At 39.4% G+C, this 26,561-nt stretch overlaps 1 protein-coding gene across 10 annotated transcripts in view; it reads left to right on the forward strand.

Moving 5' to 3' along the window:
• ZMYND11 (zinc finger MYND-type containing 11) overlaps positions 1–16,518 on the forward strand; it is a 155,433-nt gene extending 138,915 nt beyond the window's left edge. For all 10 annotated transcript variants that reach the window (XM_090266428.1, XM_090266430.1, XM_090266425.1 and 7 more), the window contains 7 exons: positions 2,485–2,562; positions 3,431–3,549; positions 6,486–6,693; positions 7,099–7,167; positions 8,108–8,380; positions 8,696–8,881; positions 16,155–16,518. In XM_090266428.1, coding sequence (XP_090122554.1) covers positions 2,485–2,562; positions 3,431–3,549; positions 6,486–6,693; positions 7,099–7,167; positions 8,108–8,380; positions 8,696–8,881; positions 16,155–16,277 — 1,056 coding nt within the window. In that variant the 3' untranslated portion in view covers positions 16,278–16,518. The remainder of the gene's footprint in view (positions 1–2,484; positions 2,563–3,430; positions 3,550–6,485; positions 6,694–7,098; positions 7,168–8,107; positions 8,381–8,695; positions 8,882–16,154) is intronic.
• The last annotated feature ends 10,043 nt before the right edge of the window (positions 16,519–26,561 follow it).

Here is a 26,561-nt window from a genome sequence, read left to right on the forward strand (position 1 = left end):
TGTGTGTGGGGGGAGGGTTCTTATTTGAAACAGTCACCTATAATAATATCTTTGCAAAAGTTTCTCAATTGTATAAGAATTTCGTTTCTTAAATTCATTTCAAATTTGACTTTACAATTTCATTTAGCAAATATTTATTGAGTGCCTACTAAGTGCTACACAATACATAAGGAGGAATGACATGATGATCAAGGTACTGGCTTCTTGCTCATGGAGCTGTATTCTGAAGAGGGAAACTAAAAAATAAAAACTATGTTTTTTTATAAGTTGTAAAAGAATGTTATGAATGAAAACAAGGACTAAAATGGAGAATGAGGCAAAGTAAGGATGGCTATTATTGGTAGTGGATATTTTATATGGTAGATGAGGAAGACCTTTCTGAGGAAATTGCATTAATCCAAGTGCTAAACAGTAAAAGGCACCAGTGAGGCTGGAAAACAGAAGTCGAACATGCCAGGCCTTGTAAGAAATTTGTTTTCTGTTTTAACACATTGTTGACTGGCAGTTTTATACAAAAGCTATCCCATATCACCGGCTATTTTACAAAAGCTATCCCAAACTGTTAACAAGCAAAAGAGGGTTCTTTCATATGGCGCCTTGGTGTAAAACCCAACAATTAGTATTGAGGAAAATAGGTCTTTATTTACAATATTCCAGCCTGGGGGGTAGGGGGTTGGGACAGTGAGCACTTCTGTTCAGAGCCCTGTTCTCCCTTGGGCCCCAGCACCTCCCTTCCTCCCCAAAAGTCTATAAGCCAAAACCATGCCCAAAAGTTCCCCGTTTCTTATCTGTCAGCTGTCTCCTTCAGGATCTGGGGTACAATGTCAGCAGCCTCCATATAATAGTCCAGGAAAACATGTGCCATGTTGCACTGGATCATGGTGAAGTCCCCAGTGAAGGCACAAGTCCCAAGAGAGTCCTCTCTGCATGTCCCAAGGTTCAAAAGTTCAAAAGTCCAGGCTTTGGAGTCCACTGAAGTCGGCTTGATGAAGGCGGCAGCTTTAAGCAGCTGGCATTCTTACTAGCTGGGCCTCATGGCCGAACCATTCCTATGAACTGCATAGCTACTCCTTTCCCTTTCAAAACTACATGGTTCTACCCCTGCAAATGGCTGCCGCCTTATTTTTAAATTCCTGACTGTGGCCTGTGATGTAGTGGATGTGGTAATGGTTCTGACCATCAGTAGAACCTTTCACAAGCGCATTCTATGTTCAGAGCCCTCCTATCTCCTTGGTGCCTTGGAAGGACCAAACCATTTGCATAACTAGCTACACTAGCTACCAGCCATAGATATGCAGAGGCGCCTCTTAGGAAAAATGGCTGTGCTCCACTGAGTCCCATCCCCATTCCCCAAACCACGGGCTCTGGAGAATTTTGGGGACCCCGCTCTGTAACAGTATCACCAGCATTTTTTCATAATTGAATATGAAAATGAAACAATCTAAATAAACTTCAGTATACTTTATACATAATATATTGAAATGAAACTGTGTATATTTTCTATATAATTTTAATAACTTTTTTTTTTGGTATGATTACTGGTCCATTGAACAGCCATCTCTCCAGTATGATGTTTTTTTTATTTATCCCATCAGTATCAATAAACTGAGAAACTTCTTCATATTACTAGTGGTAACTTCTGTCCATGGTAAAGTTTTAGCAGATGTTTTATAGTTTTTCCATTTAGCAGTGGTATAAATTGGTTTGAGAAGTAATTAAATAAAAAAATTAAAAAATAAATCCTTCACTTCACTGATATTCCATGGATCACTAAGTTCAGCAGTTACACCAGAAATATTTGTATAATCCTCCAAGGTTGGTGTAATGTCATTTTCTGTTCACTCTTCTTCAAAACCACTTTTACTATCAAATTCTATCATATTTCCTTCTCATCGTTTTGGTGGTCTAATATCAGATTCATAACTTATCTTCCGACAGACTATCATCCTCCACATCACTGCTATGTACTTCAGTCACTCAGACAATCAGAGAAAGCATCTGCCTACAATTTGTTGAGAAATTTTTCACCATTGCAATGTGCCATACTTGAAATTTTTGCAATACTAAAATTGTGATAAAACCTAGAATATCTAGAAAAATAGTTTTTTATAATAAACACCATGGAACACAATTAAGAAAACTTTTACAAAATCCTATATTATTCTTAGTTTTAAGGATCGTATAAGCTAATGCAAGTGCAAACACGAGTTAACTAGGTACTGGTCAACAACGTTTGGGCTTGAAAACACATGGTTTTTTGTGACCAGTCAGCAATGTGTTAAGTGCAATCTGCCCATAGGGTGGTTAGAACAGGAAAGTGGCAAGCTTTTCCAGTATTATTGAAAATTAAAGCTTAGGAATAAGATTCAAGGGTATTTGTGTACTTGAATGAGAATGTTAATTTACTGGATCAATTTTATATAGTTTAAAAATGCACATGTATACATTTTATGTAGGCTAAAATAGTGGCTTTTCTTTTTTCAGCTGGATGAGCTACAGCTTTGCAAGAACTGCTTCTATTTGTCAAATGCTCGTCCTGACAATTGGTTCTGCTATCCTTGTGTATGTGACATTTTGTAATTTTTGTTTTTTACCTTTTAAGTATATGATGCTCTAAGGAAGTTGATTTCCAGTTTGCTTAAAGATTATGATCCTCCCTAAATGTTTCTTTATATCATAGTACATATGATTTTAATGAGTATAAAAACTGAGACATGGGAAAAACAACTGCAGATTGTTATCCATTTCTGAGTTTAAAATGAGGAACTTAAGAATAAACATTGAATCCCATAATATACTGTAATGTAATGTAACGTAACAAACATGTAATATATTTTTGCTTTCCTTTCATTCTTTTATAAGAAATCTAGAGCTTTATTTATGTTTATAGGTATGTAATTTCCCCTAAAATGACGTAATTTCAGGAAGGGTGCTGACAAGAAGCCTATGAATGTTCTGAGGGCCCTGAAGGCACGGGTGTATTGCAGAAGGTCACCTGAGAGCAGCCAGACTTCAAGAAGTACATGTGTTTCTCAGTCACTTGAAAGTTTTATTAAAATTTGTATCTCTGATTAGATAGGTTTGAATCAGGGCCTAAAACCGCCCCCATTTCTAACAGGCTCATGAAACACAGTAAGGCCCTTCTTTTTGCCCCCAGTGCCTCATTCCATAGCACTACAGGATATTAAGCAAGTATTTTTCCTATTCTCAGAAACGAAGGTCCATATTCCTACTTTAATTTTAATTCTCATTTTTGGTGTTTTTCTCGGAGGAAAAACCAGTCATTCACAAAAAGTTCTTTGTGTTTAGTTAGGAGTTAGAAAGAAATACATCAAAATAATGAATTATACTTGACTAAATAGTTCAGTATTGATACACTTGTATTTAATACTTTAAAAGTAATATGATAGGGTAAAACATTTTATTCCAGATACCTAATCATGAACTGGTTTGGGCCAAAATGAAAGGTTTTGGATTCTGGCCAGCCAAAGTCATGCAGAAAGAGGACAATCAGGTCGACGTACGCTTCTTCGGTCACCACCATCAAAGGTAATCATGATCCTATGCACAGCAGTCATAGCTGAGCTTCTGGGGTGTTCTTGAGACGCAGTCTGGCTATTATAGGTGTTTGGTGGCTTCTTCATCAGAAACAGCATGAAATTTCTTTTAAATTGAAGAAACAAGTCAGTACGTAGCTGGACTAAGCAACAAATGATATTTCTATTAATTGTGTTTTTAGGCATATTTCAGGTATTGTTTACTAAGCAAGACCATTTCAGTACCTGACACTGTTGAAGTTAAATGCATGTTTATGCTCAGACTGTGATGGCAGTTGGAAGGGAAAGGTTCTCAAGATGTGTCTATTTCATAGTATTAAAATATTATGGTTGTTTCAGCCCTCTATTCAAGGCTCTGTTAAAAAGCCATAGACAAAAAATAATCAACTCGGGAATTGAAGAGTGTCAATCTTGTGATCTAAGAATATATATGAATACCTTGTATGCTTAAGAATTATATGCATAGAACTGTCAGAAGGTGTTTCCAATCTTGATTTTAGAGAGAGAAGAAGTCACTGGTAAGGTATTTGTCTCAACAAGGCTAACTCTTTCTGCTGCATGTAGCCGGAGGGTGGGATGGCACAGTCCAAAGTCAGGTACTGTCAAGGAAAGAAAGAACATTTTGAGTTCATTTACCATCAAATCCCTGAGCCTATTATTGTGCATATATTCAGAGCATTCAGGTTTGACAGATGTGTAGATACAGACAAATTAGATTATACCTCTGTTTATTAAATACTTTCAATTGTGGAATGTTTATTTGCCCTTTTGGTTTTTATTTTTTGTAGATCAGATTGCATACCTGCTGATATTCTTTAAAACTAAAATCCGATTACCTGCAATAATGGAGTTGATTAAAAGAGGATAGGGCCCTGACTGGTGTGGCTCAGTTGGTTGGGTATTGTCCACAAAGTGAAAGGTCGCTGGTTCTATTCCTATTCAGGACACATGCCTGAGTTGTGGGTTCAGTCTCCAGTCAGAGCACATGCAAGAGGCAACCGATAGATGTTTCTTTCTCGCATTAATATTTCTCTCCCTCCTTCTCCCTCCTCTCTCTAAAAAATAAATAAATTTTTTTTGAAAGGATAGGAATGTATTATGAGCTACATTGAGAATTAATTTCCATATGAAGAATAGATACAAATCAATTTTATTATATCCAAGGGATAAATAGATGATTTAGGTTAAGGCAAAAATAGTCTCATAATTCAGTAGTTTGTTCCAGGTAGCATTGTTCGTAACAGAAATCTCTCTAAAAATACACTGCTTTCAAAAAGTGAACTAAAATACTTACATTGATTGCCTGGTACGTAATAGGCACTCAAAAAATATTTGTTGACTGAAAGAGTGAATACAATATTCATTCAAGATATAGTGGCAAGAAACTCTTCCACAAGCAAAATTTCCTATGCACTCTGCATCAGAGTTAAGAGTTTTCAAAGTGTATTTTCCTTTGATTTTTAATAAAGCACTTATGTCAGAAGAGACATTGTTGATGTGAATGAAATTAATAAATATTTATATGCAGTTCAAACAATTTTAGATATCAGAGTATATGGATTATTATTTAAATGTGCTTTTAAATTCTAAAGCAAATAGCTTAACTTCTAACTTGTAGAAGCCTGTGTGCCATGATTCTCTTAAGATTCCTTCAGAACAGTCACAGGCCTCATATTTCTAGAACTCCCTAATTATAGGCCAGGAATGAAAACTATGATATCTTACACATTTTAAATAGAAGACTGAAAAGAATAAATCCTTGTGTGTTCAGAGTGCTATATCCCATCTTGTACCCTGTGCTCTAGAAAATGTCTTTCTGCTGCAGCTCACACACCCTTAGTGTTTTCTATCTCATTTGTGACATTTCCTCTGCTTCAAATTTCTCCCTGCTATCAGTCACCTGTCTAAATCTTACACATCTTTCAAGATCAAGCCCAGATGAAGCCCGGTGACTACTCAAAACCAAATGAAACCTGTGTCCTCTCCAGAGTACCCTAGCATCACCTTGACTGTCTGCTGCATTGCATTCTCATCATTTCCCAGTTCTGACAAAGTGTAAGGTCCTTAAAGGCAGAGGCAAGATATGTAGAAGTGCCATTCTACTAATTAGGCACAGTGAGTACTTTCCCTGGGCTCCAGCCCAGTTTAACCCCATCTGGACAACATCTCCTCTATCTGTCAAAGAGCCGGTAACACTCAACATCAGACAGGTCTCATTCACTGTTGTATGCGTTGTGGTGCCTTCCACCAGCACACAGTGGACAACATCCTAGATGATACTAATTTAAGTCCAGTCTAAGGATTAGTGCACAGGAAAATTTTCTTGAATTTTCAGCATTTTCCCCAATAAAACCAAATACAGGTCTTTATTCTGTAGCTGTAGATCAATATTACACATAATTCAGAGACACTTAAAGTTGTGTTCATAGCTGTCTACTTGTATGCTAAATGATACAAACACTTCTCTCCATTAATCATAGTTCATCTAATGAATAGGGATGTGATATAACTAAATAGATAAAAGTTTTTGGAAGCCCTCATATTAATGTACATCTCATGAAAATTTCTTGGCATTTTCAAATGATTCTGTAGTTCTAATCTGTAAATAGCTAGATTTTGAGTAATTACAGTATTTAGGTCAGAAAGAGGTAACATTTTAAAAAGGAGTTATGCAGAATATATATATAAACCATGACAAGCTTAAGCTGGTTAAAGAAAACAGTAAACAGTTCTGAAATATTTGAATCATTTCAATGAGAACTTTGATGACTAAAAACAACAAAAATTACCTGTTTTCTACTTGGTAAGAAGTTTTATTCAAGCCAAACTAACAGCCTCAGTAAATTAATTTCCACAAATCATACTTTACAATGGTTGGAGTCCACTGCCATTTTGTTAATTTCTGACTACACCTTTAAATGTTGCTAGGGCTTGGATTCCTTCTGAAAACATACAGGACATCACAGTCAACATCCATCGGCTGCATGTTAAGCGCAGTATGGGTTGGAAAAAGGCTTGTGATGAGCTGGAACTGCATCAGCGTTTCCTTCGTGAAGGAAGGTTTTGGAAGTCTAAGAATGAGGACCGTGGGGAGGAGGAGGCTGAATCCAGTATCTCCTCCACCAGCAACGAGCAGGTGTGTGGTGTCCCCACAGAAACCACCCATTAGTCTATTATTGTAAATGGGAACAGTGTTAGTGCACACTCCTCGATGTAAAGAGCAGATTCTGACATTTCTCCTTCCTTTCATGTAAACATTTGTAAAATGCTTTGCAAAAGAAACTAAATTCAGTTCACATAGCTAAGCCACCCGCACCCCCGATCTGACCATGCCAGTTTGAAGAGAGTAAGCGCACTGCTATTCTTCCAAAGGCATGTTAGCTCCTTCAGGCCTTGCACGTCAGAGCAGTAATGAGTAAGTGGTAACTTCTTGAAACAGAACAACTTACTACTTATCTGTGGGCCTGTGGCTATTATTTTTAGCAGAGAAGTGTTTCATAGTGTCCGGAATAATATGCTGTTACTTTTATGATGCCCACAGCTAAAGGTCACTCAAGAACCAAGAGCAAAGAAAGGGCGACGTAATCAAAGTGTGGAACCCAAAAAAGAAGTAAGTTGTGCACCTTGCCATTTCCAGGTGGCATTGACACAGGAAATGTTTTCAAAGTTATGGTCAAGATGCTTGTGATGTGTGCTTGTGAAATGCATTGCGATCAAATAATACCAATGAAGTCTGAACCCAGTCTTCTGACCTTTCTGTCAGTATGTGCTGTCACTGGAGTAACAATGCACATGTGCGAAGAGTCTCTGCCTCAATGAAGCAACCATTGACTGGGTCTGGCTAAGTGGAAGGGCACTTTGTGGCATTTCCTGGAACTCTGATATGTTCTCATTGCATTATTAAACACCAAGTGTTGATCTAGTACATCAGAAAGGACTAACATTTTATAACTGGAGAAAACTATGGTTAAGCTCAGCCTTTTAAAAGTATATAATCCATTCACATTCTTAAACCAGGCGTAAGTCTGGGTATACTCCACACACATATTCATTGAAAAGCGGCTTAAGATTTTAGGAAATTTGATAATGAAGCTAGTCCAAAAAGTGACTATAAATTGATAATGATTTTTATATGATAACTTTTTGTTTAGTCTTTTAAATGCAAATACTATAGTGTTACTATGTAATGAAATTATAGACAGAGTTACTGTTTGAAATTACTGTAGCTGTTAAATGCTTGGGTTGAATTTTTCATTTTTTGGAATTCACTATCTGACTTCATTGGGTCTTTTAAATTCATTGAAAATTTTGGTGTATTTGTCGTGGCACATGCTTTGACACACTCCGTCACTGGTGTTTTTTACCATAGTTAAAAATAAACAAAAAATGAAAAATTCAGCCCAAGCATCTTAATTACATGTTTTTGTTGTTTTTTATGTTTCTTATATGGCTTATTTATGTATATCACTGTTGTATCCTGATAAGAGTTTATTCTTTAGCTAGTGAGTTAATGGCTTGTTTTACATTGAAACACTTTTCTTACCCTTTAGGAACCAGAGCCTGAAACTGAAGCAGTCAGCTCCAGCCAGGAAATCCCCACAATGCCTCAGCCAATTGAAAAAGTTTCAGTGTCAACTCAGACCAAGAAGTTAAGTGCCTCTTCACCAAGAATGCTGCATCGAAGCACCCAGACCACCAGTGACGGAGTGTGTCAAAGCATGTGCCACGACAAATACACCAAAATTTTCAATGACTTTAAAGACCGAATGAAGTCAGATCACAAGCGAGAAACTGAAAGAGTTGTACGAGAAGCTCTAGAAAAGGTAAGGAAGGAGCCCACACAGCATGTGTTGCCCCCTTATCCCAGGCATGGTGAGTGCATCCTTATCTATAACAGTGTAGCTTCTTTCACTCATGTATCAACCATGTAGCTACTTTTTAACACTAGAAGTACACTAAAACCGGAAATGTAGTAAAGTACCTTTTATAATATGATAATCAACAATAGTACTTTTCTCATCTAAATATTCACAGCTCTCAGTGAAATGGAAGAGGTGCATTGTTTAAGTAGAAACTATGTATTAAGGGTCTTCAATTGTGTGTTGACATATTGTGGGTTAACTTGTTTTTCATGTCAGCTGCGTTCTGAAATGGAGGAAGAAAAAAGACAAGCTGTAAATAAAGCTGTCGCCAATATGCAGGGTGAGATGGACAGAAAATGTAAACAAGTAAAGGAAAAATGTAAAGAAGAGTTTGTAGAGGAAATCAAGAAGCTAGCAACACAGCACAAACAACTGATTTCTCAGACCAAGAAGAAGCAGTGGGTAAATATCAGTATTTTTTAGAATCTGATTTTTGAAAATGTACCACAGGTATGATGAAAATCAAATCAGAAAGATACATGTGGCATATACACATACTATTCCTTGAAGTAAGATCAAATGTGAAATTGCCAGCTTTAATTAATTTTAAAAGTTTCATTAAAAGCCCTGTAATTTCTTGTCTTGGACTCATGGCTCAGTTGGTTGGAGTGTTGTATTGTGTACCAAGAAGTTGCCAGTTTGATTCCTGGTCAGGGCACATGCCTATGTCGTGAATTTACTAATCTCCGGTTGGGGTGTGTACAGGAGGCAGCCAATTGATGTTTCTCTCTCTCATGATGTTCTTCTCTCTTTCTCCCTTCCTCTCTCTCTAAAATCAATGGAAACATGTCCTCAGGTGCAGATAAAAAGAAAAAGTCCTATAATTTCTCAATTCCAGATCCCACAGTACTGAGTATTGCTTAGGATTACTTCGTTAAATTGAGATGATGATAACTTTAGTATATAACATACATAGTATAATTAATTTATATCAGTTCTCTATGTATGCAATTATTTATTTTGGATAAATTTGGTTTTGACTTGCCTGATAGCTCTTGATAGGTAATATCTAAATTGTGAAATTATATATTATGTATCACAATAACATTAAGGATTTTCAGAACTTACTGCACATTTATACATTAGATTCTATTAAAGACGTTGATTACTTTTACTTTATAATAGTAACATCTCTCACTGGTCTCTAACTCTAGTTAGAATCTGAGAAACAGTTCCTTTTTCATTAAGTCCTGTTTATCACATTTGTTTGTTTCCCACCTAGATTAAAAGCTTCTGAACACAGCCATTCTCCAGGTAGTCTGCAGGGAACAGAAGTTTTGCTCCCAGAAGCTCATAACTTGGTTTTAATTTTAATTTTAATTTTAATGAATTACCATAGAAGGTTCAGTGATTCTTCATTTGATCCAGACTGTGTTTGAAGAGTGTCTTTATGGGAGGTTAGAAAGGGGTATTAAAAGGAATGATAGTGGAAAAATACAATTAAAAGTGAACTATTTTGAGAAAATAAAAATAAAAGTAAGTACATGTAAAGTAAATGCTTCATTAGGGAAGTAAACATGATAAAAGTTGTTATAAAGTTTGGGCAAGAAGGAAAAGGGAGATTTAGCATGTAATTTAGAAGAATTTATGAAAATAAGCTGGGGGAAAAGATGAATAATGAAGTAAATACCAATAGATGGAAATTAAGGTGTGCTCAAGATAAAATAAGCACTGTACCCTAACACCAGGTAGACCTAATTCTACCTTTATGCAAAGATAGGAGAAAACCAGAAAGTGAACACTAGACTTAAGAGAAGATTACTAACCAATCAAGGAAGTGGAAAGAGGAGGCTATAGTAAGGAATTATAATATTGCTTTTTGTAAGACTTAATCATTTGTGAAATAGTTGAACTTGGTACTATTATGCCTATTTATTTGATTCCATATAGAAGTGATACCATGCACTATTTGTCTTTCTCTTGTTTGACTGACTTAGTAGCATAATACCCTTTAGGTTCCATTCATGTCAAAAATGGCAGGATTTCCTTTCTAGTGTGTGAATAATTAGTGTGTGTGTATGTGTATGTGTGTATTGCATCCTCTTTATTCATTAACCCGTTAACAGACAGGTTAAGTCCCTATCCTGTCTGTAGTGAATATGCTGCAGTGAACATGGGGTGCATATATCTTTTCAATATCTTGTTTTCATTTCCTTTGAATAAATACCCAGAACTGGGATTGCTGGGTCATATGGTAGTTCTGTTTTAATTTTTGAGGAGCCTCCATATTGTTTTCTGCAGTGACTATACTAATTTATATTCCCACCAACAGTGCACAAAGATTCCCTTTCCTCCACATTCTTGCCAACACTTGTTTTTTAAAATATATTTTATTGGTTATGCCATTACAGTTGTCCCAATTTTTCCCACTTTGCCCCCTTCTACCTGGTATCCCCCATTACCTCTGGCAATCCCCTCCTCTTAGTTCATGCCCATAGGGCTTGCATATAAGTTCTTTGGGTACTCCATTTCCTATACTGTCTATTCTGTACCCATCAATTTTGTACTTCTTCTTCTTAATCCTTGTACCTTTTCCCTCATTCTCTCCCTTCTCCTTCCCCCCTCCCAGCTGATAAACCTCCAAATGATTCCCATACCTATGATTGTTTCTGTTCCTATTTGTTTAGTCTGATTTTTAGATTCAATTGTTGATAGTTTTGAATTTATTATCATTTTAATATTCATAGTTTTGATCTTGTTGTTTTTCTTAAATAAGTCCCTTTAACATTTCATATAATAAGGGCTTGGTGATGATGAACTCCTTTAGCTTTACCTTGTCTGGGAAGCACTTCATCTGCCCTTCCATTCCAAATGATAGGTTTGCTGGATAGAGTAATCTTGGTTGTAGGTCCTTGCTTTTCATCTGTTTGAATACTTCTTGCCAGTCCCTTCTTGCCTGCAAAGTTTCTTTTGAGAAGTCAGCTGACAGTCTTATGGGAACGTCTTTGTAGGTAACTATCTGCTTTTCTCTTGGTTCCCTGTAAATTTTTCTTTATTTCACCTAGTATAATCTTCATTTTTGCCCTGGTCTTTTTATGCTGTTAAAGTACCCAGTGAGTTCCTTGTGCATCCTAATAACCAATGTTTTGAACTCTGCATGTTTGTTTATCTCCATTTTGTTTAGTTCTTTTTCTGGAGTTTTGGTCATTTCTTTCATTTGGGCCATGTTTCTTTGTCTCTTCATTTTGGCGGCCTTCCTGTGTTTATTTCTATGTATCAGGTAGAGCTGCTTTGACTCTGTGTCTTGGTAGCGTGGCCTAACATAGAAGGTGTCCTGTAGACTCCAGTGGCACAGCCTTCCCTATCACCCAAGCTGGGTACATGAGGTATACCCTTCATGTGGGCTGAGTACACTGTATTCTTGTAGTTGAACCTTGACTGCTATTGGCAGGTTAGTGGGAGGGATTTATCCAGACCAATCAGTTGCAAGGTTTAGCTGTGACCACTGACCACCAACTCTGCCCTCCATGGAGGATCAGCTGTGCAGGGGCAGGGAGATGGTTCTCTGATGTGGTCTGTAGCTGTCCACTGGGTGCACAGGTTCTGGGTTTTCCCTGGTGTTGCAGGCCAAGGTCAGCCCTAACCTTTGTTCTGCCTGGGGCCACCCTGCATGAGTTATAAAGCAATCTTGAGGTGGTTGTTACTTGTGCTTGGAGATTCCAAGGCAAAGCCAAGCTGTGATTCCAGGCTGGCTGCTGCTAGTGCCAGGCCTGGGGCACTTACCAAGAGGTAAAGGGGGCTGGGGGCTCACAGAGGATGGCTGTTGCTTGTTTGATAGGATTTAGGAAGATGTGAAGCATGAGCCAAGACCAGCCATTCAAATGGAAAAGTCACTGTTAACAGTTTAGGTGTGCCTGTACGTTGGGTGGGACAGTCTCTGGGGATTTCCAGGGTGGGGCAAACAGTGTTGGCCAGGTTGATGGACTCTCAGATATTGCACCAGCCTGTTGGCTGTGTGGCTCTGTGGGGGGAGGGCTCAGAAAAGGACAGTGGCCTCTGCCTGCCTTTCTGTGTGAGATAAAGCTGTCACCAGCTCTTGCTTTGATGCCAAACACTTCAATTCCTCCCTGTATGTCACTGGTGCCTTTAAAGCTGCTACCCCAGTGCTGGAGCTCAGAGGGAGTGAGTCTGTGTAAGTTCATGTGTGGGTTTTTGTTTTTTAAGTATATTTTATTGATCATGTCGTTACAGTAGTTCCATTTTTTTTCCACCTTTGTTCCCCTCTGCCCAGTACCCCCCTCCCCTCCAGTATCCCACCCTCCTTAGTTCATGTCCATGGGTCGTGCATATAAGTTCTTTGGCTTTACCCTTTATTAATATTTACTCCCCCCTGTCTTGTTTTGTACCAACTGATTATGCTTCTTAGTCTCTGCACTATATCCCCATTTCTCCCCCTTCCCTCTCCCAGCTGATAACCCTCCAAATGATTCCCATACCTATGATTCTGTTCCTATTCTGGTTTGCTTAGTTGGATTTATTTTTACTTTTTATATTCAGTTGTTGATATTTGTGAGTTTGTTGTCATTTTAGTGTTCACAGTTTTGATCTTCTTTTTCTTAAATAAGTCCCTTTAACATTTCATATAATAATGGCTTGGTGACGATGAACTCTTCTAGCTTTACCTTGTCTGGGAAGCACTTCATCTGCCCTTCCATTCTAAATAATAGCTTTGCTGGATAGAGTGGTCTTGGTTGTAGGTCCTTGCTTTTCACCACATTGAATACTTCTTCCCAGTCCCTTTTTGCCTGCAAAGTTTGTTTTGAGAAATCAGCTGATAGTATTATAGGCACTCCTTTGTAGGTAACTCTCCGCTTTTCTCTTGCTGCTTTTAAGATTCTCTCTTTAACTTGAACCTTTGGCATTTTCATTATGATGTGTCTTGGTGTGGTCCTCTTTGGGTCTAGCTTGTTTGGGAATCTCTGTGCTTCCTGGACTTGTATGTTATTTCCTTCACCAAATTTTGGAAGTTTTCTCCATTACTTTTTCACATAAATTTTCAATTTCTTGTTCTTCCTCTTCTCCTTCTGGCACCCCTATGATTCAGATGTTGGCACATTTAAAGTGGTCTCAGAGGTTCCTAAGCCTCTCCTCATTTTTTTCAATTCTTGTTTCCTCATTCTGTACTAGTTGACTTTTTTTTTCTTCCTTGTGTTCTTTTTTTTTCTTCTTTATGTTCCAAATCATTGATTTGAACCCCAGTTTCCTTCCCTTCACCATTGGTTTTGTGTGGATTTTCCTTTGTTTTACTTAGCATAGCCTTCACGTCTTCTTTTATGCCTTTGCCGTACTCAAGCATATCTGTCAAGCCTGTGAACATCTTTATCACCAGTGTTTTGAATTGTGCATCTATTAGGTTGGCTATCTCTTCATCTGTTAGGTTTGTATCTCCTTGTCACTTAGTTCTCCCACTGGAACCTTTATCCCTCTTTTGGGCCATACTTCTCTGTCTCCTCATCTTGACAGGCTCCTGTGTTTGTTTGCCTCTGTGTCTTAGGTAGAACTGTTGCTCCTGTTACGTTATAAGGGGCGGAGCCTTAGATATTCATCAATACAGGGTGACCCATTTCACCATGTTGTGGCGCTGCGTGTGGGGGAGGAGTCTGAGAGGGAACAATGCCACTTGCTCAGTACTCACCCCTTTTCCAGGCACTTCTCCCACTTCTGTATGGGACAGGGCTGTTGCCCTGGCCGTCATTACCAGAGTGGGTGGGTCTGCGGACATTCTAGAACCAGTGGGGCCCTTTAAACAAGTGGATTTTGCTGAGAGACCAGCAGTTTCTTCCTCCACCCCAACCCCCACTGGTTTACAGTCAGAAGCAATGAGGCTTGATTTTCCCTGGTGCTGGGACCATGAGCTGTGCAGTCTGTTGAGGAACTGGGAACACTCCCCAGGTATCCCTCTCCATTTTTTAAAATGTGTGACTGCGCCTTCCGCCAGCCTGCCACCACCACACCACATCATCTCCGCCCTGGCTCTGTGTCTCCTACCTGTCTGGATGAGTGTTTCTTCTTTGTATCTTTGTTTGTTTGGACTTCCATGCAGCTTCATTTTCTGGAACTTCTGGTTGTGTCTAGTTTTGAGGTAGTTGTATTCCTTCTTAGTTGTGGAGGGAGACGTGTGTTTCTCTAAGCCTCCATCTTGGCCGGAAGTCTCTCGTGTGTGGATTTTTTACGAGGAACTGCTTGGGACTCCAGCAGTTTCTTCCACTGATTCAGGTCCCCACAATTCCTGGCTGCAAAAACCAGCGGAAACTGGAACCCTGGGCTGGGGGCCTGGTGTGGGTCTGGGACTCCTTCCTCCAGAGATAACCCTACTGATATTTTGTCCACCACACATGGGTGTAGGACCAGCCTGTTCTACATCTCCATTCCTCCTACCAGTCTGGATGGATGTGGTTTCTTTAATTCTGTAGTTGTCAGACTTCCATTCAACTAGATTTGTGATGGTTCTGAGTTGATGGTTGTTCAGTATTTTATTGTATTTTTGATGTGGTTGTGAGAACAGGCAAGCTATGTCTGCCTATGACATCTTGACCAGAAGTTAGTAGCTATTATTCCTTCAGATATTCTCCATGCTCTTTTCTCTCTCTTTTGGGAACCCAAAAATGTGTATATTGGTGTCCTGAAGTCGTGCCCCTAAGTCACAAAGGCTCTATTCACTTTTCTTTAATCTTTTCTCTAATCTTTTCTCTTTCCTATACTTACTAATTTCTGTTGTCCTGTCTTTGCCTGCTCAGTTCTGCTTTTGAATCCCTCTAGTGAAGTTTCACTTCAGTTAATAGACTTTGCAGTTCCAGATTTTCTTACTGGTTTCTTCTTATATTTCCATTTTGTTCACACATCATTTGTATGACTTTCTCCACATCTTTAAAACAACTATTAAAGATGCTAAAAGAACTAAATAAAGTCTGTCTAATATGTCTGTCATTAGGACTTTTAGGGACAATTTCTGTTGTGTTTTGTTTCTTTGGGGGCACTGGCCCTTTAACTTTTCTGGAAGTCACTTCTGCTGAAGAGGAAGGAAAGGGGCTTGTGACAATGAGAGAAACATTGGCCACTGGCCACCCTTCTCTGACTGTATCTGTGATTAGAAGTAGCAGTCAGCACAGCTCTGATATTTGGGGTGGGGGGCAGGGTCCATTTTGTCTACCATGGCTTCCGCATGCTGCCCCAGGAACATGTGCACACCACCTCCATGGTGGTGGTCACTACTTCTCTGCTAAGAGCTGAAATTAACCAAAAGTAACCATAACTTACTGTCCAAGTTTTCCCTTGGAAGTTGCAAATCTTCAGTAGACTGGATCCAGAGTTCCAGCAGTACAGTTGTTGTCCAGGTGGGGAGATAGATTGCTGTTCTGTCATCTTTCCAGTATCCTCTGAAGACCTTTTTAAGGAAGGAGAAGTTGTTTGTGTGCTGATGGGAATGACAAGTTGTGCCGGGTGAGCTTGAATTTGCTGATAAATGATTATATGGTGCAGCCTCAGTCAGTCCATTGTTTCCTGCCCTTCTGCTCAGTACAGAAAATATATTTGAATGTTCTCGGTGATGATGTTATAGCTTAAGACTGAGCCCAAAAGATCTTTGTAGACTTTCAAGGTTGTCATTTTAATTTCAACCAGTTTCCTGTGCATTCAATCTCAAGTTTAAACACTGCTTGTGCTGTGTTTCCCATAGTGCTACAACTGTGAGGAGGAGGCCATGTACCACTGCTGCTGGAACACATCCTACTGCTCCATTAAGTGCCAGCAGGAGCACTGGCACGCTGAGCACAAGCGCACCTGTCGCCGGAAAAGATGAAGGCGGGTTCTTGTGGGAGAGTCACTGATGATTGCTCTTCTCAGACACAACGGTTTTTGTTTCCAAGAAGCCAAAATTGTTTAGAATTTGCTTCCCATTTTGCACCAGCCTTTAAACACTTTTCGTGAAGAGATTTTGCACAGTAGTTTAAATCTTTTGTTAATGTCCCTCTGGAGTTTTATGGGGGTAAAAGAAACATCAGTGGAAGGTATTATTTTAAATAAAATTTAATTGAGAATTTGTTGCATTTACAGCAAATTTTAAAACATTTTTAGGTTTTACAGAGATTTTAAACTTTAAACAACAGATCTTTAAAAAAACAACAGGTGAATACGAGTGAGTTTAACAAATACACATGTAAAATAGATCTGAATGTAAGAACTACAGAACTGTTTCAGAAATAAAACATACTACCTTGATGTGAAATTTATTTCTTAACCTTGTTGAGCTGGTTTTGTTCAGCTTAATTTACTGTTTAAAGGCATTATCTATTGGTTATGCCAGTGGGTATATGATTGAATTTAGGGAACAGGGTTGACACAGCAGGTGCTAGTCCTGCATATTTTTTCTTAAATATTTCCCAATTGTGTTTTTCATTATTTCTTTTCAATATATAACTTTTATAACAAATTATTAGCTTTGATCTTGTAGTTTAAAATTGCAGGGAACTGGGGTAATCTTTTACTGAGCTGGATCTTAGAGAAAATGAATATTTAAATTTTAAAGTTTGCACATTTCATCTTTGTCCTAACATGAGTGCTTGTAACAAAATAAAAATAAGCCAAAAACTACCTTAATCCATACGTGAAATTATAGATGAGGCATACAAATTTATTTAATGTTTCCCGTCCCTCCCCAAATATCAATTGCCTATTATCTGGTGTCACCTCATATATTGTAAGTTAATGCTAACAGGAAAGAAAGCACTTAAGTTTCACAGAAGCCGTTATGTTTGTGGTAATGGGTCATTTCCTACTAATGAACCCCCCATCACTGTACACAGAATGAAGAATAATGCATGTTAATTTTCTTGTATTAAAAGATGCCGTGGTTTGTAAAAAGTCTGTATTTTGCGGAATGTCTGGATGAAGAAGCATTACAAATAGGAATGGATCGATAGTTGAATAATGATTTTTTATACATAGATATATAAAATACAGCCAGAAAAACTTAAAATTACTTTTTTTTTTTAAGAAAAATCTCACAATTTATGTTTTTTCAAAGACTGGTCTTAGACCAAGTCAAATTCCCATTTATCATTTAGTTATTTTTTAAGGTTAGAGAAATAATTTGTAAATATTTATTTAGACCTTTGGTATTTATTAAAGCAATTACACACCATGGAAGTGAAAAAATCAGGAGAAAAACCTTTTTAAAAGTTTTCTCTAGGTTTGTCAGGGTCACTCTAAAGATAAAAATATAACTAAGTCTTCTGTGAAATAATCATCCACCCAGTCCTGGTGCTGTTGCAGATGGCGGTGACACAAATTAATCGACAAGCTGCTGCCCAGCAGCGCCCATCGGCTTGTAAGAACTGCCCGTAGCCCCGTTTCGACACCTGAATTGCGCAGCAGCTCAGCATCTCTGTTCCTCCGTGTTGCTGTGTGATGAGTCAGTGTTGCCACGGTGCCGTGGTCTGGTTGAGACATTGTAACCAAGAACACTTAACCTTCTCTTGATCATTTTTCAAGTTTTTAAACTTCGATCCACCCCTATGAGAGCAAGTTATTGTGGAAATACTTTTGGTGTAAAACCATTCCAGAGTGTGTACTATTTACTGATAGCTGCATGAACGTAAGATTCGTGTTACTTTGGCTTTTTCGTCTCCGTTGACACGGTTGCACATTTCCAAGTTACTACAGCGTGAAAACTGTGTGTTTAAAAAAAAAACAAAATTCAAAAAAAGATTGTGGCCTGGTTTTGTAAAAGTTTTAGGTAAAACTACAATTGATTGTTTTAGGAATCATTAAAAATTTTCTGCAAATCATAAAGCTATATCAAGATGTTGAGCTTAGCCACTATGCACATTGTAATTATTCATTGTGGCTGTCCAGTTCTATGATGCATTCTGGCATTTTGTAAGCTGCTCTGACTAGCAATATATAGATTCATTTAATGTGTTAACATTGGTTAATAAATGTATTTAAAAAAACTGTCTTTAATACATTGTTCATTTAGTCCATTCCATTAACCAAACCAAACACAACTATATCACATGGTGATTATACACTGTGGGTTATCCACTGGTGACTTTATATAAAAACTGTATATGAAAAATCATTTATTCACCTAAACATTTAACTTGAACTAACTTCTTGTAGCTTTCAAAAAGACTCAAAATACTTTTACTCCCAGTTCTCAAAAAATTGAGGTTTGACCACAAAGCCTGTTTTCTTAACCCTTATAGTAGGCTGCACATACAGAGAGAAAATTATTCCGTGAACACTTGAAATTTGTCAATATCATCCATTTCAATACATCTAGAATTGAATCCAACATCTCTCCTTGAGTGACTCCACTTCTCCAGCCAGGTTACACGAACCACTCTCAATTCAGGCCAGCCTCTCCCTCCTGATCATGCACAAAGTGGCCTGACCCTTTTTTTTTGCCTTTTAATACCTAATTCAGTGATTCTGAAACTTCCGACATCAGGATCATGGGAGTGCTTGTTAAACATTGTTGGTCTGATCCCCACCTCCCCCACCCCTTTGCATTGCTAACAAGTTCCCAATGTAGCGATGGGACCATCCTTTCATAACTGCTTTACCCATGAAAATAAAAACAATGGGCCATTTCGTGAAAAATGGACACACACATACATGCACAAATATGTTGCACAAGATTTAGCATTTTAGGGCTCATCTAGGCTTCCCAGCCCCCAGAAGGACTGGTCCCTCAGGTTACTCCCTGATCCAGTGGGATTGGAGAAGCAGAAATATGGGCAGGGAGACAAATGCTGTACTGTTACCGTGCTCTACATCACAGCGCACAGATCACCTGGGGATCTAGTTCAAGTGCAGAATCTGACTTGGTAGGTCTGCGGTTGGGGCTGGTGATTCTGCTATTTCTCATAAGCCTCCAAGTTATAGTGATTCTGCTGGCCATAGATCACACCTGAGAGGCGAGGTGTTAGAGAGTGTACATTCATAAAAGATTAACACTGCTAAACTCAATTGTAAACTGCATTAAACAGTGCTGGCAAATAAAGATATGTAGTATGAGACAGCTGTGTAATTCTAAAAGTAAAATTCATTTTAATACATCTAAACATTTCAATATTTGATAGTTTATATTCTTGTTCCACACTAGTCTTCAAAATCCAGTGTGTGCTTTATGCTTTCAGCACACCTCTATGTAGCCATGCTTTGTTCACATGTGGCTGATGACCACCCCATACAGACAGTGCAACCTAAGAAGAGCTTTGTCTTACCAAGTGTTTTGTTGTCAACATTCAGCAAATATGTATTAGAGGGCCTACTTGATACCTAGGAGCTGATAAAATCAGTTTTTGTCAGAATTTGAGCTCTGAGGGTAGGCTCATGCATGGTCTGTTTGAGTCATATTCGAGAGGTCATCAGTCATCCAATCGGCAAGTTCTAGGTTGACATTTTAATTATACAGCCCTGGCAAGGCATCCTAAGGTTCCCTCTGGCTCTAAGAGAAGTTTGAAAACGTTTTACCTGTCCAATTTCTTAACCTTGTACTGGAGAGAATGCTGAGACCCAGAGCTGCTCCAAATCAATATTCACATTCCTAATATGTCTTCTATGGCCACCTGAAGACTGTAGATGGCTTAAAGTTTCTATAAAGATAAGAAATGGCTCCTACTGTCTAGGAACAGGGCAGAGTATAACTGAAGGTGTGGAATGCTAAGGAAATTGAGAAGATAGTGTAGACATTACTCATTTAACAAACTTGAGATTCTACAGAATCTGTTTGATGCTGAGTATGTGATAAGCAAAAGACATCCTTCTTGTCCCTATATAGTGTATGTACACTCTAGTGAGGGCATCAATCAAAAACAACATTCTCATAAAATGGAGTTAGGTGCAAGCAAGAATACAGGACTACAGGATACAGGGAAAGGATAACAATTAGGAGGGGAAAAAGTTAGGGAAGGCTTAAATCTTTTTAAGCTGAGTCTTGAAAGGTGAGCAGAAGTTAGCTGGAGAAGAATGGCATTTGAGGACCCAATATTGATCTGGGGTGACATCTTTCTCCAAATTTGTACTGTGAACATTACTTTTAAAATCAAGAAAAAATAAGTCTTCTCTACAGAGATCAGCAGGACTAAGTGTTATAGGAAAGTACTTTTTTCCCCCAGAAACGAGAGGTGACAAGGTTAAGGAAGCCAGCAGGCAGGAAGTGGGGATGAGGTGATGTCATGGGGGTAGTGGGCACAAGTGACTACAGAAGGCAAGTGATGAAGTGAAGTTAGAGAAGACTGCTCTCGAGGTTTGTTAGTGAACAGGAGAAGAAAAGTAAACTGAAGGAAATCATGTTTCAGACAAGGAACACGTGAGTGACAGCAACATCATGGCAGTGAAAGATACTACCCTTGTCCTCTTTAAACAACGAATTAGACATCTATCCATGAACAAAAGCACCTTGGTGGTTCCTATGGGACCCAACACCATGTGCCCGGGGACCCGAGAGGAGCCACTCACCTGTGCATGTGGTGATAGGCAGATATCTTGATATGGTCTGTGCAGCCAGTGGAACAATGAGCCTGCTTCAACCTCTCGCCAGTCAGGAAAACCTGGAGAGCGTTGGCCTGTGCAGATACCCACAGAAGATGGAGAAAGTGCAGAAATCCAGCCTTCCCTGGTGAAGATTCCAGTAATGGATGCAGCACGAACTTTCTGCATCCCCACCCCACAAAGGAAGACCACATGGGGCTGATTATTTATCCAAAAAGGCTGAAAATAGTTCTTCAAGCTGAAATGAAAAGATGTTAATCAGTGACATGAAAACACATGAAAATGCACACCACCCAAGTAAAGGAAAATATAGTCAAGACTTAGAAAACACTAATTCTGTAATAGATTGGTGTGTTAACCACTAAGCTATAGTATAAAGGCCAAGGAAAAGAGTACTAAAAATAATAGGTACTATAAATTGTTACTGAATGCACAATATAAAAGGCAAATAATGGCAAAAGTTTTTAAAGGGGAAGTAAAAAGTGAAGCTTTTGTACAGGATCAAAGTTAAGTTTTGCCAACAGCCTAAAATGAACTTTTATCTGAGCGTTGTGGTAACCACAAAGCAAACACCTAGACTAGCTGCACAAAGATAAAGGGAAACTGAGAATACCACCACCATGGAAAACCACAAATAAACAACAGGAGGCAGAAGCAGAGAGAAAGAACCCACGGAAATACAAAACCATCAGAAAACAAAGAGATGGCATTAATAAGTCCTTACATATCAGTAATAATTCTAAATGTAAATGAATTCACCAATCAAAAGGTACAGTGTCTGGATGAATTAAAAAACAAGACCCACATGTTGCCTACAAGAGACTTAGTTCAGCTTTAAAGACGCAACAGGCTCAAAGTGAAGGGACGGAAAAAGATATTCCATGTTTCTGGAAATCAAAAGAGAGTAGCTTAAACCAGTGTTGTTCTAGGGTCAATTCCATGGTTAGGAGTTCTAGGGTCAATTCCATGGTTAGGAATCCATGTATGTGGGGGCCCAACTGCAGTTATACTCAGATTTTCAACTATGCAGGACAGGTCAGTGCCCCTAACCCCTACATTGTTAAGTATCAACTGTATGTTTATCAGACAAGATAGACGTTAAGCCAAAAACAGTAACAGGAGACAAAGTCAATATATAATGATAAATGGGACAATTTATTAATCAAGAAGATAAAACAACTGTAAATATATACACCCAACATCAGAGCATCTAAATATATTAAGAAATTTTAACAGATCCAACGGGAAAAATAAATGATACAGTAATAGTAGAGGATTCAGTACCCCACTTTCAGCAATTGTTAGGTCATGCCAGCAGGAAATCAGCCAGGAAATGTTGGAATTAAACCATACCTTAGATGAAATGGAGCTACAGACATTTATAGACATTCCTTCAACAGCAGAAGGACCAGGGATATTCTCAATGCACAGATCCTGTCCAGGACAGATCATAAGACAGGACACCAAACAGGTCTTAGCAAACAAGATTGAAATCATACCAGGTGTGTTTTCTGACCACAGTGGTAGGAAACTACAAATTAATAAGAGAGAAGCTGGAAAATCTACAAATATGTGGAAACTAAACAAAGACAGTCTGGAATAATCAAGGAGTCAAAAAAGAAATCAGAAGAAAACTACAGAACATGCTGAAGCAAATGGAAATGGAAAAAGAAAACCAAAAAACTATGGGCCGCTGCAAAAGCAGTTGAGAGGAATGTTTATACCCATAAATACTTAAGAAGATAGAAAGATCTCAATCTAACTTTACACATCAAGGAGCTAGAGGAAGAAGAAATGAAGCCCAAAGTTAGCAGAAGGAAGGAAATAACAAAGATTAGAACAAAAATAAATGAAATAGAGACTAAAAAGAAAAAAGAAAGATCAATGAAACTAAGAGCTGGTTTTTGAAAAGATAAACAGAAGTCCTTAGCTACTTACCAAGAAAATAGGATTCAAAATTAGAAATGCAAGTGGAGACACAACTAATGCCACACAAATCCAAAGGATTCTGAGACTGAGCAATTATACTCCAACAAATTGGACAACCTAGAAGAAATGGAGAAATTCCTAGAAACATACAACCCACCAAGACTGAATCAGGAAGGAACAGAAAATCTGGATAAACCAATAATAAGAATTTGAATCAGTAATCAAAAAACTCAACACAGTCCTGGCTGGTGTGGCTCAGTGGATTGATCGCCAACCTGCAAACCAAGGAGTTTTGATTCCCAGTCAGGGCACAGGCCTGGGTTGTGGGCCAGGTCCCCAGTTGGGGGGATGCGAGAGGCAACCACACATTGATGTCTCTCTCCCACTTCCTTCCTCCCTACCCTCTAAAATAAATAAAATCTTTTTTAAAAACCTCAGAAAACTGCAGGACCAGAATGGCTTTACTGGTGAATTCTACCAAAGATTTAAAGAATTAACACCAATCCAAACTTATCCCAAAAATGGAAGAGGAGAGAACACTTCCTAACTCATATGACCCAGCCATTCCACGTCTGGATACATACCCAAAGGAATGGAAAGCAGGGTCCCAGAGAGCTATTTGTATACCCATGTTTATAGCAACATTATTCACAACAGCTAAAATATGTACGCAACCCACATGTCCGTCCACAGATAAACAGATAACAGAATGTGGTGTGTACACGCAATGGAATATCATTCAGCCTTTTAAAAGAAGGAACATAAATGATCTTTGAGGATATTATGTTAAGTAAAATATGCCAGTCAGAAAACGACAAATACTATATGATTCCACTTATATGAGGTACTTATAGAAGTCAAATCATAGTGATAGAAAGTAGAATAGTGATTACTGAGAGGAAGAATTATTATTTAATGGGTATACAGTGTCAGTTTTTTAAAAAGACTTTATTTATTTTTAGAGAGACGGGAAGGGACAGAGAAAGAGAGGGAGAGAAACATCAATGCATGAGAGACATCTACCAGTTGTCTCTTGCACCCCCAATCGAGGACCTGGCCGGCAACCCAGGCATGTGCCCCAACCGGGAATTGAACTGGCAACCTTTCAGTTCACAGGCCGGTGCTCAATCCACTGAGCCACACCAGCCAGGACAGGTTTTATAAGAAGAAATATTATGGATTTTCTTAATACCATTGAATTCTATACTCAAAAATGGTTAAGATGATAAAGTTTATGAATATTTTACCAAAATAAAAATTTGGGGGAAAAAAAAGGACTTAACTTGGAGACTGAAGTTTGGATGAAGAAAGGCCTGACTCTTTGGGCTGGGAGACTGGTAGGAGGGAGACAGCAGAGTGAGAGTGAAAACAATAAAACTATCAGATGTGTGTCCACATTTCTAGAAGTCCAGGCTTGGACCCAGAAAAGCAAGTATGATAGATAAATAACAGTAACACAGCTAGTTCTACACTCCTCTTTCCAGGGCTCTGAAAGATGCTGCCCCAAAGGCTACCCCATACCAAGAGCTGTGGTCTGAAGTGTGCCCCCACCCCCAAATTCACATGTTGAAATCCTACCCACCAATGGGATGGTGCTAGGAGGTGAGGCCTTTGGGAGGTGATGGGGTCATGAGGGAGGGGCCCTCATGATGGGATTCATGTCCTTAAAAAAAGAGACCCTGGAGAGCTCCCTCAGCCCTCTCTATGTGAGGGCACAGAGAGAAGACATGTCTATGGACCAGGAAGAGTGCCCTCACCAGGAATTAACCATGCCTTGATCTTATAATCTGTAATATTTTGTTATAGCAGCCCAAACGGTCCAGACTGAGCTGTAAGTGCACATGGGAGACCGAGGCTTAGTGTTTGCATGCTAGCTGGGAGTGTGGGCCAGGAGTGGATGGTAGACAGCAAGTAGGCTGATGGGAGGGCTGCAGGGACGCTACCATCACAGCCAGACGTCTCAGAGCCTTGGTCACGGCAACAGGGAGCAATGCCCAAAGAGCAGACCCTGGGTTCCAGTAGCTTGAAACCTTAACTTTGAAGCCAGGTGAATATCCAGAGACCATCACTTAGAAACCAACAGATAGAGCAAAGGTCTCTGCATGGATCCACAGCCCCTCACCTTTATCTACCTTGATCCAGTGGCCACTCTAGACACTGTTCAGGCGAGCAGGAGGGGTAAGCTTGGCTCAAAGACCTGGGATTCATACCCAAGGACACTACACGTGACCTAAAGGGACTGTTTCAATCATCAGTTCAGGCCATGCTTTCCCTCAAAGTAGTTCTGTTCTGTGAGTGGGTCTCAGGAAGTAGGTCAGATTAGGTTTGGACAAAACAAATAAATTATATTTTCTCTGCTTAAAAAAGGGGGGGCGGGGAATGGCAATCCAGTCTTTTCCAACTAATTTTAAAAGGAATTATAAAGATTAGGGAAGTTTAAGCTGTAATTCTTACATCCTTTCAGTAATTCCAGAAACTGAATATCTGCTAATAGGCAAGTCAGACAGATGTGGCTGCAGTCACACGTTTCTGATTTGTTTCTGTTTCTGCTTCTCATATAAATAAATCTTGTGATTTGCATTCAATTTCTTCCTGCTGTTGATCTTTAGGCCAAAGAGTGGGAGCTCTGCTTACACATGAATCATTTCCAAACATTTTCATTTGGATGTTAGTTTTCAGGAAGTCGGTCAGAGGCAGATCGAATGGTCTCAGGCACTGTCTCAAGGCCCTCAGAGGTGCCTTCCCAGAGAGGGGCTGTGACCCGCCCCCCCCACCACCAAAAGCCTGTGGATCTCCCCACCCTGACTCCTCACCTGGCTCCAACTGGGGGTGGGAAGGGGTGGGAGGCGGGCACTGAGAGCCACATGTATTCTGCTGTGGGTTCTTATCCTTGGCTGTCTTAAGCCTTGGCCTGAACAGGAAAATATATAATTAAAAACAGTTTAAGACAGGGTGAGGACTTCTGGCCAAGATGGAGGCCTAGACTGACATGCTCTGTCTCCCTCCATAACTAAGAAGGAATACAACTACCACAAAACCATAAATAACCAGAGGTTCCAGAAAATAAAGCTACATGGAAGTCCAATGTGTGAAGTTATAAAACAAGTGGTGCTCGTCCAGACGGGTAGGAGGGGCGAAGCCAGGGTGGAGAGGTCAAGCGGTGATGGTGGCGGGACAGCAGTAAGCACAGACACCTGTATTTAAAGGGAAGCGAGAAGCGCCCGGGGACCACCTCTGGCTGTAGACTAAACCCGTCAGCTTGCGATTCCAATGCCAGGGAAGGCAGATCCCCATTGCCTCGGACTGTGAGGCCCAGAGGGTGTGGGGACGGAGACGGAGGCTCCTGGTCTTTCAGCGGAGAGTGAATGTCAGGAATCCATCTTGGACCCCCGCCCCCACACAAAGTGCCACAGTGTGGTGAGAAGGGTCGCCCAGTAGTGATGAGTATACAGGGCTCTGCCCCTGATAGTGTAGGAGGTGTGACAGCCCTGCCCAAGAAGGAAAGATAAACGTAAATGGTCAAGATGGCAGGAATCATGATTGAGATCCCAATCACGCAGCTGACCAGAAAGCAAATATGTCAATTAACTGATAAACAAATAATCTTTCTGAGGCTCAGTTTAGAGATATAGTCATAAGGCAGCTTACAGAACTA

This window comes from Furipterus horrens, unplaced genomic scaffold (genome assembly GCF_987537825.1).
Source record: "Furipterus horrens unplaced genomic scaffold, mFurHor1.1.pri manual_scaffold_2, whole genome shotgun sequence".
NCBI classification, from domain to species: domain Eukaryota; kingdom Metazoa; phylum Chordata; class Mammalia; order Chiroptera; family Furipteridae; genus Furipterus; species Furipterus horrens.